The following is a 16,125-nucleotide window of genomic DNA, read 5'->3' as shown; positions in this document are numbered from 1 at the left end:
GGGTGCCCCGTCCTGTTGGAACACACCAATACAGCTTACAACTTACTTTTAACAGTCAACATTGAAACAACAATGAAAACAACAATGGATGGAATTTGGTAAGAAACTGACCCTTGCCCTCCCTCTCCCTCTCTCAACGTGTTCAGAGTTGCCGCTTATCTAACAGTGTTACCAACTAAAAATTTAATCCTTCCGCTACCGTTTGCACTTCATTTGATTTCATTGTGAGCATTTTTATGAAAATTATAAGCAAATTAAATCCGTCCAGACTTTATGAAAACCCTGTATTTAAAGGTATAACTATCCAGATAAGTTAGCTAGATACCCAGAGTGAGAAGAATTTTCTATACTTGACAAATAGATTTTGAGGAAGTAAAGAAATATGTCGTTTCTTGAAAGAAATTAAATAATGGAGAATCTACTGTTTTCTTGGCAATTGTCGAGCTCTTACAACTATACAAATATGATAAATACGTAGACAAACTAAAACGAAATTCCTTTGCACAAATTTAACATTTATGAATACGAACAAGTTTAAATTTTGTAGTTTGATGAAGGACAAACTTGCTAAAGGAAATCTATAAACTTTGTATAAGACTGTTGCTATCATAAACTTCCTGGAAGTAGATTAAGCTGATTTAATTTTATCTAGTTTGCTATCAGTTTTATAAAGAAGTTATGAGATGACTGGTAATGAGAGAATGTCATGCTCTGGGAATGGAAAATTGCTGGAGCTAATGTTGTTGTTTCAAATGTAACTGCCAACGTAAACAAAGAAAGTATTTAATTTGTTTATGTTGCTTTGTTTATTTTCTTGTAAATTGTGAATATAACTATCTGTAAAATGAATGTATTTCCGTAAATATGTTTAATATTGCACCAGCAAAGATAAGTAGTGCCCTGTGATGTACCTATGATAATGGAAGCATCAAAGATAATGGGGTGGGGCGCGGTTGCTCAGTGGTAGAGCGTTCCCCTCCGGTCCTTGGAGTCCTGGTTCGATAACAGCTCACGCCGTGTGGACTTTGTGGTAGACAAACACAATGCTCGTGGGTTTTCTCGGGGTTTTCCCGTTTCCTCCCACTTTCTTCATTCCACCATTTCACTCATCTCTCATCATCACCGTCTCTTTTAGCCTAACCGGCATAATCATGAGACATAAAACTTATAGATTTAATTTCAAAGATAATGGCAGTAGGATGAGATATTTTGATGTAAACCTGCAATAAATAGTTATTACCAATAAAAGCGTTTTAGTACATTGATATGATAGTACCAGTGTTAGGATATATAGACATAACGTAACGAAATTTAGTACCTTAATTTGTTCCATTTTGACTAAAACATTTTGATGTACGAATACCCGTGAAAGATGAATTCTTGTCTCAACACAGGTTACTAAACATTGACCACACTACATTTTAGGTTAAGATAATACCGCCCCCTTTCTTTACGACTATATTGCAACAGTTCTTTAGAAGCAAAGAAAAGAATACTTGTTTGTTTATAACATTTATTTACATTCAGTTCAGTAACAACACATCAAATTTTTCTTAAGATATCGTGGTCTTGTATTATGATTTTCCAAACCAAGAAGTAAGAATTCCTGCCATAAAAGAAGCAAATCCAAGTTCAAACATTGACATCGGACATCCAGGGAAAACCTTGGAACATTGTAAGTTTTGCTTTCCTGCCAAATGAGCGTCGTCGTAAGATTTACTCACTTCCGGTTCAGAGATACCTGAAGAATTTGCTGGCAGTTGAGGAACTCTGAAAATAGAGACAAATTTCTTCAATATATTCACAAAAAATTTTTCCACTAAGTGATCTGTATGAAAACTGTTTTTATATCAATAACAGTATAAATAGTATTCTTAGGTCCTTTACAAATAATTACCTCCTTTCATCGTCTTCCTTAACTTCAAGGAAAGAGTCGTGAGCCATAAATGCCAGAGCCCACATAATGAAGAAGGCATTTCGGTAGGAGGTAGAATGTTTAGATGTATACGATTTCCAGATCATATGGCACTTGCTGTGGAATCGGAAAAGGAAATCAATAAGACAGTAGAAAACTTGAAAAAAGAGCTGTGAAGAATATGAGATGAAAATAAATGTATGAAAGACGAAAGCATGGTGATTGGAACAAAGCGGTCGGTGTCAAATGTAGAAGTAGGAAAGTAGGAAATGAAACAGGTAACTAGTTTTCGATACCTGGGTCCCAATTATTAGTGATGATATGAAGTGTGAACGTGAAATAAAGGTAAGGATAGGAATGACGAAAGAAGAATAAAGGAAGAAGAAAAGTCTGTTTTGTGGGAGTTTGAGTAAAGGATTGAGAAAAAAACTCATAAATTGCTATATGACACAGAGACATGGGCTTACGCGAAAGTGATTAGAAATGACTGGAAGCTTTCTAAATGTAGGTGTAGAGAAGAATTCAGAGTGAGGTGGGTCGAGAGGAAAATGAATCAGAGGTTGTTAGAAATATTGTGGGGAGGAAAGAACAATTTTAGATATTATTGCAAAGAGGAAGAGAAACTGGTTAGGACTTTGGATAAGAAGGAACTGTATCATGAGGTTAGAGGGTAAGGTTGCAGGAAAGAGAAGGAAAGGGTGAAGGAATCTACAATTGATGGACGGTATCAAAACAGATAAATCATACGTGAAGACGAAAAGGTTAGAAGAAGACCATGAAGCATGAAAGCTTCTCAGTTGCGGCAAGTGACCTGCCAACACTGGCGGATCCACGGGGAAGGCGGAGGGGGCGATAGCCCCCTCGAAAGGGTTTCTTGAAGTTTCAGCATTTATCATTGGGAAATACTAATATGGTCTTTTTCCCGACCGATCAATCTGTGTGACAAGTATAGCAGAGTCTAATGAAAATGTTTGGTACTTAATAGTACTTAATACAGACATATTTGAAGTGTGAATACTTCTGTCCCTAGTTACTTGTGGTGGTCACCATAGGGCCCAAAAGAGCGAGAATATGATTCTTTCGTTGAAAGAACAGCTGCAGGAAGGAGGGTAAGACGCCTCCCTCTTTGAACTAAAAAGATATATTTTAAAATTGTGACCTAGAAAAAGGATATGGGAATGGAATTCGGATCCCGAAACTTCAAGTACCTTATCTTGAATAAAGAGAAATATAGAATCTTCAGCACTCCTTACCGAAAAGCTCTCTGAATCTGAGACTTTTCGGTTGGTTGATTGATTGATATGTATTTACGTTGTTTGTCAAACGCGATGCTTTACAGAATGAGAACTAGAGTTTAAAGTTGGGTCTGACTCACTGTAGTGCGTTCGATGCTCACTTACCGGGAATTAAACCACAGAACCTCATGCATCAAAGATCATAGGTACGTTCGCTATCTACTAGATCAACAAAGAGAGCCATGACTTTTGGGGTTCAACACGGAAACATTAGGAAGGGACCAGGGATTTATTGTGACTTCAAATGGCATTCCATCTTTTCTTGAGAAATAACACAAGCTTGTTATTGTAATTCACACATAAAAGACGAAATCGTGAGTGAGTAACTTCGCACAGGCCAAACTAATTAAGCTAGAAACTAGGGGTGTTCGGAATTCGATTTCGCATTCCGGAATTCAGAATTCATCTAATTCCGGAATGTTCCGGAATTCCGGAATTTCGGAATTCCGGAACGTTTCGAAATTCCGGAATGTTCCGAAATTCCGGAACGTTTCGAAGTTCCGGAATGTTCCGCAAATTCCGTAACATTCCAAAAGTTTGGAATTGTGGAATGCTCAAAAGTATGAATTTCGGAACTGTTTTCAAGACTGAAATTTTGAAGCTCACTGTTGATTCTGGAATCGTAATATTAATATTAGTTCGAAGTTTGAATATAAAAGTTCGAAACAGTCCTGAGGCAATGGTTCCCAAACATTATTACAAGGCTCGCAAATACTTTCTCGTTTTCACTTTGGTATCTATGGAATATAGTAGCAACATGTCTTAAACAGTTATGCATTCTCGTATTTACAATTATTGGAATAAAGTACAGCATTTTATCTTTATATTTTACATTTTTTCAATCATTGCCATTTTGTATTTCGAAGTACCAACAAGGAAACAATTTACATGTTTGGCATTTTAATTCCAAAATATAGCACACGAAACATTTGTAGTCATGTCATTTGGAATTATATTAATGAACTTTTAATCTAAAGTACAAGGAGTACACATGAGTAATACATAATTGTGAAAATTTTGACAACTGAAACCCTGAAATGGTATAACTGATGCTACCTGAGACGTCATCAAATAATGCAACAAAAATGTAAATGTAAATTACTATTGAAAGAAAAAACAAAATTTCTGTGCTACAATATAATACTGTTAGAGAACAATGATGTGGATAAAATATTATAAGGGCATGTATTAAATGTCAATTTTCATATAAATGCCCAGATGATTTTTTTTTTAAATTAGGGGAAAGTAGACTTAGACGATATTAGACAAGGCAATTATGTATGCAAAATTAGGAGACATGCATTCAAATTATTTCCTGTAATAAAAATTAGAATTCAACTTTCCATGGTAGATTGCACATGTTCTATCTCCGAACAAGGTGAAATACGTGCAATTTACTATGGAAAGTTGAATGTAATTATTATTACACGAAATAATTTGAACGCATGACTCTTAGCATGCAAGATTGCATAGAAAATTGCATCGCATAAAATGGGCTTTAGGGACTTTTAGCTTAACAAACTTCTTTTATCTCATTGATCTTTTTTATCTGATTTATTTGAGAAATCAGGAGAAAGAAAGTTTTCGCCAACTTTTCTACTCAAGGAAAGTAAGACGTCAATTTTTGTAAAGATCAATTTACGCGAAGTACGAATAGTTTTTGATACAAATTAATTATTTCGTAAGAGCGAAATATGAACATTAGGCTAATACTTTTAATGTGAATATTAACATTTACGAAATGATTTCTTTCATTTTTAACTTTTACCATCGCTACTCACAATTTCGGGTATACTAATTGAACATTTACCTTTCTTGTTGTTAGTTAGTCATTGGTGCAGACCCTTTCATCTGAATGCATAACTACCCTTCATATTGCAGCTTTGTATGAAAATGTACATATTCTGTTGGCTTGTATCAATGTAATTGTTTAAAGAAAGTAACATGCTTTTACACATTGATAATATATTGGTGATTAATACAATTTCTCAACAAACCAATTTTAAATGTTTTTCACTCACACAATTCATTTATCACCTTGCATAAAATTTTGATTAGTAGAGTTAGAACTAATCTTCATACGTAGGTTCCAATGCTTAGTATTTAACTGATAGACACCTTTATTTAGTTAGTTATTCAAATAAGTGTCGCATGACAAGAAAAGAGTAGCGCGTACATGTGAATAATTATAAGATATTATGTAAAGTTTGCACCTCTATTCGATTTACTCTCGTTGTACATTTTGACAAGTTATGCAAATAATGCTTGATAAAGCTTTCATTAAAAAAAAAAAAAAAAAAAAAAAAAAAAAAAAACAGCAGTAGCATCATGATTATAGAAGTTACAAAAATCATTAAACAGTAATCCCTTGTTCTAAGAAATTTTTTGCTGTTTGCAGCATGCAGTATACTAAATACAATTCAAGGGATGCATTAATAATTTTAGCTTTGTGTGATTTGAACCTGAAATATGAAATACTGATTCTAGTTTCCAAAAAGTTCATGTAACATCAATAATGCATATTTTTACATAATACGGACAGCAGCATAATAATTGTACATTTTTATTTCAGACTATCCTATTCCTTTAATTACTGAAAATCGTATTTTCTTTTAAATGATTCTCTGCCCCTCCTTCAGGTAGTTATACTTAACAATGGCCATACATCAAAAGATATGCAGTTCAATTTCTTGTTAGGGTTGCCTCGTATAAATGGAAAAGGTACAGTCGGTATTCATTTAAAAAAGAATATACAAAGTGGTTTATAAAAAAGGTGTTTCTCGGAAGATAAACCAAACTAAAGGGAAGAACTAGCTCGAATTTCTTCAACAAAATCACGGAATTTACACTGAATCACTTATGATTGAGACTTTATGGATAACCAGACAAAGTTTCAAATCTTATGCGCAATCGTTCACAGTGAACGGATCTAGAGAATGAAACAAACCAGTTGCCGTGGACCAAAACTCCTTCCTTCAGCACAGCGGAATCAATATCCAGTTTCAAAGCTAAGCTTTGCGCACACCTCTCAGTTCGGGGTAACAGCAAAAATTATTTTTTCAATAAGAAGTTCCGGAATGTTTCGAAATTCCGGAATTTTCCGAAATTCCGGAATGTTTCGAAATTCCGGAATGTTTCGAAATTCCGGAATGTTCCGAAATTCCGGAATGTTCCGAAATTCCGGAATTCCGGAACGTCTTGAAACTGTGTTCCGATTCCGGAATTGGAATTTCCGTTCCGAAAAATTCCGGAATTCCGGAATTAGGAACAGCCCTACTAGAAACTTGAAATTAGGACAGTATATAAGATTTGTTACGTAGAGTATCACTAAGGAAGGATTTTTTTAATTCGAAGAAAGGAAGGGAGAATAGGGTGAAAATTACTTTAATAAGATGTTCATATCTTCGAATCAGTTAAGATTAGAGACTTGAAATTTGGCATTTGGATTTCTCATTTAAAATAATTTGACACGTGTTTCAACTTTTTTAATATTATAGTAAAACGGAGAAAAAAAGAGATGGAAAGAAAAAGTGGCGGCGATTGCAAATATTATAAGATATCAATATCTAAGAATCTTTGAAGGTTAAAACATGAAATGTCGTGTATGGACTTTCCACTTAAAATAATTCAATACGTATAGCAGCATTTTTGATATTTTACCTAGAAGGGAAGAAAAGAGGTGGGATGATGATGATATTATTATTATTATTATTATTATTATTATTATTATTATTATTATTATTATTATTATTATTATTATTATTTTAGATGCCATATCTCGGGATCCCTTGCGGTTAGAAACATGAAAGTTGGTAGTTTGATTTTTCATTTAAAATAATTCAACATGTATTTGAACTTTTTTTTCAATTAACGTAGAAAAGAAGGAAAATAGGTGGGGGTGATTCATTAAAATACCTTACGAGGTGTTGGAATTTGGTGACACAGTTTTAGCTCAATCCAATTCTATATGAAATACAGAAGGAAGGATGCTAAATATTGTTCCACAGTACCACGTATGAGCATTTGCTATATTGTGCAAGGCCGTATGTCGAGCAGATTGGGGATCAGGGGGCGAGCCCCACCTAGACGAAGGCTAGTATAATATACATAGGTAATTTTATTGAAGTTGTAAGCAGACCTATAGTTATATTATGTTTCGTGGACCCCACACAACTATAGACATAGATTAATTTTGTATTAATTTTTGTAACTGCTGTCCCGCAATTGTTACTCAAAATATAAATGATTAGAGCAACTTGTACACTCTTTCCTTAAAATGAATGATATCGTCACTACAGTATTTTCTTTTGTGCAAGTACTGTGCCAGACAGTGCATCTCATATGTTGCGGTGATTGTGTGTGAAGTGAATCATAACAGCGTCACGCCTCCGAAACGGAAGTACGTATTTTAATTTAAATCTACAGAGAAAATACTCCCATTACAACAACAACAACAGAAAAAAAAAACTACAAGTTCGGGTCCCAAAGTGGAATCTGGGAATCATCTTTACACCCCCCCTCCAGCCCCGTATTCATACGAGTCCCATTCTTGTAAATTAAAATTCTGGTCACCTTGAAGCTACGCTCATCTTCGAGAAAGCGAACCGCCCCTTCCAAACGATCCTTCTGAATCCGCTAGTGCCTGCCAATAATGGAAGAATACCAATGATGATTATGATGATGATGAATAATGATAACTTGATGGAAAGCTCATTGAAGAAAAGTGAAATTAAATTTAACAGAAAAGACTAAATTTAACAGAGACGATACACTCCTAATGATGCATATCAAATTATAAACTATTAAGTTCCTACGTAGTGCACTCTACCCTCAACACTAAATTTACAACATTAGTAAGACGTAGACATTCCAAAGTCAAACATGAATTTGTGAAAGGTTTTAGCTTCGTATTTCGTTCCAACAATGAAGCGTCTGTTTTAAATACACGCTCTTGTTCTAACTGTAAGAAATTTTAGCTTATTCTAAATAAAATTGTGTTTATCTCTATCTGAAGGAGAATGTTAAGTCAATTACCAGTAGTAATTTTGGAAGTAATGGAACAAGTTTTAAGAGTTTTCTTTTCCATCTTGATTGACTTATATGTATAAACTATTTATGAGGTTTCATTGCTTCTTATGTCTACAAGAAATACTTACTTACTGTACGTTGTGTTTAGAAACTCTGAGAAGTGGATTCAGTACATCACTTAAAGATGTGACTTTCTACAAAATAACAGGCGATAAAGGTCATGAATTTGAAAATTATAAAGTGTTATTGGTTTAATGTAAGTGAATCTAGACAATGCCAACATTTGTAAATAAATTAAGATATGCGTATATTCAAATGCACGTAAGCAATGTTTGGAAAAATTCCGTAATATAACCTATGTATCATACATATATTACTTATTCACAACATAATTGTGGATTATTTAAATTATTTACCAAAATTGACATATTACGGATGCACAAACAACAAATCTTAATTGCATCATAATTTTCTTATTTATGGTCATTAACAGCTATAACTTTTGAGAAGATCGTTCGATTCCCTGCTGGAGCTCATGTGGTTCGGATTCCATGTTAATCAGTAGGTCCATGTCTCATATAGCCATATAGGACGTTAAACTCAAAATCAACTCAATTCACCTTTTGAGAAGGTCTTCAGAAGATTTACGAAATCAATTTTTTAAAAAGATTTTCTTAAGTAGAACAGATAATTACATTCAAATAATTACATGTTTATTCGAGTAAATCTCATTCTAATAATTTAAATAATATTTTTGTTTGGCTATTCTAAGAACGAATACCCGAGAAAATATTTTTCAGGATATTCACATAAGGAATCATTCGAATTGTAAGTACACAAAATATGATGGTAAAACTGAAGAATGAAGGTAGTAAGATTTTTAAAAGTTCAATCGGAAATAAACATTTGTGATACAAGTCCAAGATATAAGAATTTTGTTTGTTGTTTAAAATCCCGAAGAAGCTTGTTGGATAAAATAAGGACCCATACGAAGTATGAATTAGTAAATTCACCAAATCACGCAAATTAGTAGAAATGTTTCTTATTTTTGGTTGATGCAGAATTAATACTTACAAGAAGACTAATTTCATGATTTCATCCACGATTTGGTTTTTCGGGATCACCACTTGAGCTGCTTCACAAATGGTTTGTAGCATACACGCACGTCCATCGATGCCTTGCCTGGAAATATAAACAATTATTCGTTACGAAGTATTACTCATAATCATCATCACTCAATATTATTCTGCAGAAACAGATTTTCAAACCAAAATTCCATTCAACTAATTTCAATCAATAACATTGTACCTTATATTTTATATATCCGAATACTATAATATTACTTTTAATTCTAACGAAGTGAAATAAACGAGAATCTGTCTAAGAAGCTTCTTAACATAATAGTCAATAATTATAGGTTGCAAAGCCACCTATTGAACCAACCCCCGTTTTATTCACCCGTATTATTGAACCAACAAAGTCACCATTATTCTACCGTATATATGGTGCGTTTAATATACAAAGAAGTGGAGTCCACTTTTGATCATTTTTGACATATTTCATCTTTAAAATCTCTTTAATCCCCTTTCAGAGTTTAAAAATTCCTATCCAAGTACTGTAAATATCTAATATAAAGTAAAAAAGAAATGTTAATTTTTCTTTGTACTTCATGTACCATGTACTGTCCCACACAAATACTATGTTTTCTTTTCTCAAACCCACAGTAATTGGGCTTGATTTTTTAGTGCTCTGTACACGCTGTACCATTTAACGCATTGTGGCAATTTAGTTAATATAGCATAATTCATTTGTCTCATAGCATTACAAAATGAATAATTCACTGTTATGAGTGTGTTTTTCCGACGATTTTCTCGAAAATGGTTTTAATGATTTTCTTGTTAATTTATGAATAAATTATTCATGAATATTGTAAAATTCTCCCCGTTTATGTAAGGTAGAGCAATTATCGTACACGGAAATGTGGACTTTCCCATCACCTTTTATTATAAAGATCTTAAATACCGAAACATATTACAATAAGTAGTTCCTCTAATAATTTTAGGTAAGAAAGTGGAAGGAACCCAATGACCAGGCATCGTAGGGCTTTTGTAGGTGAGGTTCCTCTCTTTGATCAGTCGTCGTGAGAAGGGATGTTTTGTGTGATTAGGTGTCTCTCTCGGTGACAGGGCGTCATGAGAGGGAAAGGAAACCCAATGTCCGGGCGCCTTAGGGCTTAAGGATAGGTATCTCTCAATTGACCAAGCGTCGTGAGAGGGTAAGTTTAACCCAATGACCGGGCGCCTTAGGGCTTTAGGTGGTTTGATCAACCTGGATAGATTGATGCTTGTTGAGGCGTACTCCTGTCTTTTATTCTAAAATGTCGGCTACCTTCGGTGATCTCCGACCTGCCTACTGCTGGCGATTGTGGACGACCCCTCTTCGGTACTGTCGTCTGCGTTGTATTTGTTTACTGTCAACACGTGTAGTACACACATGGTTATGGCATGATATGAAGATATGCGGAACCTTACAATATTTATGATTAAATATTTCATTACTAACCTAGATCATGCTATACTTCATTTCTTGCATTACTCAGAAATGCACGTCCCATCCTTGAGCCATCACTATTACCAATAAAGCCTTTGACATTCTCCTAAAAATCATCTACAATTAATTTTCAATTTATTCAGTGGTTTTATGATGCGCACTCAGGATTACTTTTTGGGGATCGAAAAGTACAAGATGATTCATTTAAGACGTTACAAACAAAAACACATACAGAACATAAACCGAAATATTTACGACTTGGCTTGGTCCACTTACATATAAGAGTCACAAAAGTTATATGAACTAATATAGTAATCTACATGTTTATCATAGTGGACCTGGCATACTTCTTACTTGGCGGACAGGTTATTTGAATTAGATACCTTCATTCGAATTTCTGGAAGTTTACAAATGGCATTTAATTCATTTTAAGTTTCTCTAGAACTTCTCATTTTAAGTCTAACTAGCTGAACCTGTGCTCTGTACACAGCGCATTATTCACATATGAGCATGAATCTCCTTGTCATTCCTCACTGTTGTAGGTGTCCCTTTACAGACACAAGTGAAAGCCTTCTTGATTAAAAAAAAAATCGGCAAGGGGTACCATAAAGAGGAGATTTCTTCGATTATTCTTTTTCAATATCTCGCACAGTTTGCAAGATTTGATCCTACTTCCGGTTGGAATTTCTAATTCATGTATGACCAGTGTTTTCTTTCTTCTTCCATGCAGTATGTAATAAACAAATACATTACACACACAATTAATTATATTGTCAGTGATATATAGTGTTCATTGGGCAAAACACTCCAAACAATACAGATTCAAACAATACAGATTAGAACGGAACAATCTACACCAAATTTGGAATCGACCAGTGAAAACGGCACGTTTCTATCACTTGTGGTTTTCGAGATCTCATTGACAAAGAAAAAATTGGAGACAAACATTTAAACTTTTCTTTGGAGACAAACGCATAAACATAGCATTTTCATATACAGATACTATTACTTAGTAAGTCTGATTTTCCATCATTATTAATGGTAACGTAACATTTTAGAAAGTAATTTCTCATTAATCATTATAGCATAAGGGAACAGCCCAATGATGATCAATTTTACCGCCTGAAATAGCAATAATATTTTAATATATCAAGCTTCAGACATCTTGGGTAAAAGGGAATCTTGAAAAACATAACACTATTTTAACAAATTAATAAATAAGTAAAACTAATGAAGAAGTAGTAATAGTTAATCAACACAGTGAACTTACTTACTTAAGTCTTACTGGTACAAAGTGTGAAAACAAAAATATTAATTAAGGCTTGCAAAGTTTGTCAAAACACTTAAAGTTTGAAGATTTCTTCTTACATGATATTGTATTGAAGACTTCTAGAGATCGACAGATGAAAACATTATTGGGATTTCAGAGAATAAAATGTATTCATTTTGCGGATCATTATCCTGATTCATTTTATAAGATAACGTTGATGCTCTGCATATCATATAAAATTATTTGCTGATAGTTTCTTCGTGAAAAAGTATTATTTCAATCAGAGAAATACTTACGAATCAAGTAATCTTTCTACTTTCTTATACAGCAGCCTTCTATCCCTTCGCCTTCTCGCAACAGCGTTTCCAAATCCTAATGATCGCTTTTTAAACGGAACGTTGTAGTCACTTGGAAGTGGATATGTAATTGTAAAATCAAATCCCCAAGTCCACAGGTTCAAATGATGAAGCCAACCAGTATCCAGACACCCAGTTACCTAATATTTACAAATTAACGTTTATATACGTGAGTTGCACATAATTTAGATATGAACATACTAACTATGATCATTAATTACAAAGGTAACCAAGAAGATTATATCGCTTTTTGTGGAGGTCTGTGTTCAATTGGCCGTCACACCATATGTTTAATGCGAATGGAGATAAGGAAAAGGTCAGTTGTTGGTGTGGGTATATCCAACATATTATCTGGTTGTGGCTGTTCAGTTGCACCGTGAACTTACATAAGGACAGAGTGAAGATGGGACCTCCACAGAGTGTCATAAGGACGTGTATGCTGTACGAGTTCAAACTGTCATCAAACGCCGCTGCAGCGGGCTGGAAGATATGCCAGGCTTTTTGTGAGAGTGTCGTGAATACGTGGACAATGCAGTGGTGGTTTAACAAGTTTAAGGACAGTATCGAAATACTCTAAGACGCCGGAAGACCAACACATGTACAAAATGAAGATCTTCAGGCAGCAATTGAGGCGAGCAGTGGCCAGACATGTGAGGAACTGGGACTACAATTCAGTGTGAGTACAGAAACCTTTCGGCAGCACCTCCATCAACTTGGGAAGCACTACAAGTTGGTCGATGGGTCCCATATGATTTTACTCCGGGCCACAAGGTAACACTTGTAGATACATGAGTTTCTTTGCTGTCTCGTTTGAGGAAGGAGTCATTTCTGGACAGAGTGTTGATATGTGATGAGAAGTGGGTCCTGTACGAAGCTCCACAGCACCGTCATCATTGGTTAGTATCCCATGAACTGGTTCTAAAACAGCCGATACCAGCATTGCACCAGAAGAAGGTCATCCTGTGTGTTTGGTGGACTCTTCGCGGCACCGTGCATCGGGAACTGCTACCAGATGGTCAGAGTATCAGTACAACTGTGTACTGTCAGCAGTTGAACCGTTTTCAAGAAATATTCAAAACTCTGGAGTCAGCACTTCTGAATTGCAAAGGGGTCCTCCTGTTACAGAACAACGCTAAGCCCAGGTGGCAAGGATGACCCAGGACTCCATTCTGCACTTTGGATGGGAAACACTATTACATCCGTCATACTTTGCGGACATTGCACCGTCCGATTATCACCTGTTCCATTCCTTGGACAATCACCTTAGAGGACGCCAGTTCGAATCCCTAGTAGAAGTGTAAAATGTACTTGATATCTTCCTCGTTTCGCGGCCCACCAAGTTCTACCGCGATGGAGTTCATGGCCTTCCAGAACGTTGGCTAAAGGTCGTCGATGGTGAGAAGACTACTTTTGATCTTCCAAGTACGTTTTAGATTACAAATCGATGTTTAAAAGTGGTGGGTGAAAAAGCGACAGAACCTTCTTAGGTACCTTATAGAAGTTTAGACAAATCGTAACTTAAGTTTCAACAAATATTTTCCTAACAGTTTGGTATAACTTTCAATTACAATTAGCAAAATTGTTAGTTTCATAAATATTCTTTTCGTACATATAAATACAATAGAAACCAGTTTGAGTTAAAATATGCCCTGATTCAAAGTCAGAAAACTATCAGCATAAAACTACGTGACGTTTCTGAATCAGTAGTTTGTTCAATTACAATGAATTGAATTATTTCGAAGAACTGAGTTAGTATAACTTCTTAAATTTCGCTATTCAAATCTTTACTTTCTAAACTTTAATACCTTGTTATTATAAATGATAAAAAGTGAAATGTTAGATACATTTTTATTTCTGACTAGCAGCGTTCACCCCGCTTCGCTGCGGTCACCCCGGAACGCAATAAACTTTGTTACTTAGATAATTTTTACTTTTTCGCTTTCAAATTGCAAGCGCCTGTCATTTATGTTAACCCGCCGAGTCACGTGGTCATGCGGGTTGCATATACATACGTTTATTTTTACCTATGATGAACTATGGAGACTTGAATGGTCCATTATCTCAAGACACTGGTAATTAAAAATTAAAGTGATATGATAAAAACCATCTAGGGTCCAAATCCTAACAACCCCCCAAAAATGAAAGAAATCGGTTCAGCCGTATTAGCGTGATGAGTTCACAAAGGATTTGTACGTTCTCTTTTATATATATAGATTGTGTTGAAAATTGATTGTTATTTTATGAGAAAAGTAAATAAAACTAAATCAAATCAAAATAGTTGCTACATATTTCGTAATTTAAAAAAGGTTTTATTTAGTGGGGTAAAGAAAATTTGAGTGTATAGTTTTCCAAAATAGTTAAAGTGAAAGATCTGCAATGTTTAACCTATTATTATATATGTAAGGAGAATGAAAGTATATATATATATATATATACACGTTATTTTAAAATCAGACGTAAAAAGTGTTTGAGACGAACATTTTATATAAACTTATTGAGCCATTAATACATTTTCCACAAACCAATAGGAATAGAAGCATTAACATCAAACAATTTATCATTTCTGGATTCAACAAATCAAGCAACATAATGAGAGCCTAATATATAGTCTCAATTTCTACATTATCAAATAGATTCTTCAGTAAGTTTGATCAACAACGACATGTATCCTTACCCCTATTGAGGAGCCATCTGGAAATGCAAGATATCGTTTCTTTCTCTTGACAATACGAGTTTCACTAGAGTTGAAAGCTTGAGAGTCTGTAGGGACCAGGGCTTGTTCTTCATTAAGTAATGACGTTGAAAGCACTGGATATATACAAGTAATCAGCACTAGACAAAACTCTGCAATGTTCATGATCAAACTGAAAAAAAAATGAATGGGATTATTATCAAGTAATAATAGGCAAATAAAGAAAAATGTTTATATTGAGACATAATTAAAGAGGTTTATATATTTGATGATATATTAAAATCTGACATAAATAGATGAACAAACTAGAAGCATACAATCACGGAAATGCGGCCAAAGAAAACATAAACCATTCATTATCTTAAAAATTTCCAAATCAAGGATTAATATTGAACGGTTGAATCTTATATTAAAATACAAAAAGCATATAGTTGGTTAACCACAAGCTTATTCTTCAATTTTTCCCATATAACATCTGCCTGCTATGCATAAGTCGTTTGCTCTAATGTTGACCTATTACATCTAAATAAACATTAATGATTAATTACTTAACTCACATACTGTGTTAAGAGAATATGTGAATATTTTGAAACGAGTAGGAAATAGACATTCCTCAATAATTTTAGGCTAATTAAAGAAACTTTCGTTCTCTTGCATATTAAACCTATTATCCCATAAATTGTTTTAATTAAGCTGGTTTCTCCCGCTTTAAATAGTTCGACTCAGTAAGGAAAGCTTGTAGAGGATTTGTTGTTCTTTAGTGTTGTTTAGCTGAGCCAGCATCTAGGCTCGTTAACTACCCTTTCGTTGCTTTTCAAATGTATTTATCTGTAGTTTGAGATGTTTGAGATGCCGGTTTGATCTAAGATGCTCTTGGGGTCAGTTATTATGTTTCCATTTTCATCCTGAATCACTTCGGAACTACACTAATATCCCCTTTCTGATTTCAATTATACCTTTCTTTGCACGCATCTCTAATATTCTTCTTTTTGCCATCCACAATTCACAGACAGTTTCCA

The 16,125-nt window shown here is 34.4% G+C and overlaps 1 protein-coding gene across 1 annotated transcript; it reads right to left on the bottom strand.

Annotated features, from left to right (window-relative positions):
- Nucleotides 1-1,574: 1,574 nt before the first annotated feature.
- On the bottom strand, nucleotides 1,575-15,271 carry LOC145665992 (uncharacterized). Its single transcript, XM_081733098.1, has 5 exons — nucleotides 15,089-15,271; nucleotides 12,355-12,554; nucleotides 9,313-9,420; nucleotides 1,898-2,032; nucleotides 1,575-1,770 (listed from the first exon to the last, which is right to left on the bottom strand). Exons 1-5 carry the CDS (start codon nucleotides 15,269-15,271, stop codon nucleotides 1,575-1,577), a joined length of 822 nt encoding a protein of 273 aa, XP_081589224.1.
- Nucleotides 15,272-16,125: the final 854 nt, after the last annotated feature.

Source organism: Thermobia domestica, chromosome 12 (genome assembly GCF_964235325.1).
Source record: "Thermobia domestica chromosome 12, izTheDome1.hap1.1, whole genome shotgun sequence".
Lineage (NCBI taxonomy): Eukaryota > Metazoa > Arthropoda > Insecta > Zygentoma > Lepismatidae > Thermobia > Thermobia domestica.
The sequence above is the reverse complement of the archived record's forward strand: the minus strand, read 5'-3'. Positions and strand labels throughout refer to the sequence as shown.

Excerpts from the sequence above, each read along its gene's own strand:
- LOC145665992 (XM_081733098.1), bottom strand. The coding sequence starts at position 15,271 with ATGAACATTGCAGAGTTTTGTCTAGTGCTGATTACTTGTATATATCCA. Across the intron at positions 12,555-15,088 it reads CAGATGGCTCCTCAATAGGG|GTAACTGGGTGTCTGGATAC; the intron begins GTAAGGATACAT and ends TGTAAATATTAG. Across the intron at positions 2,033-9,312 it reads ATCATGAAATTAGTCTTCTT|CAAGTGCCATATGATCTGGA; the intron begins GTAAGTATTAAT and ends CCGATTCCACAG.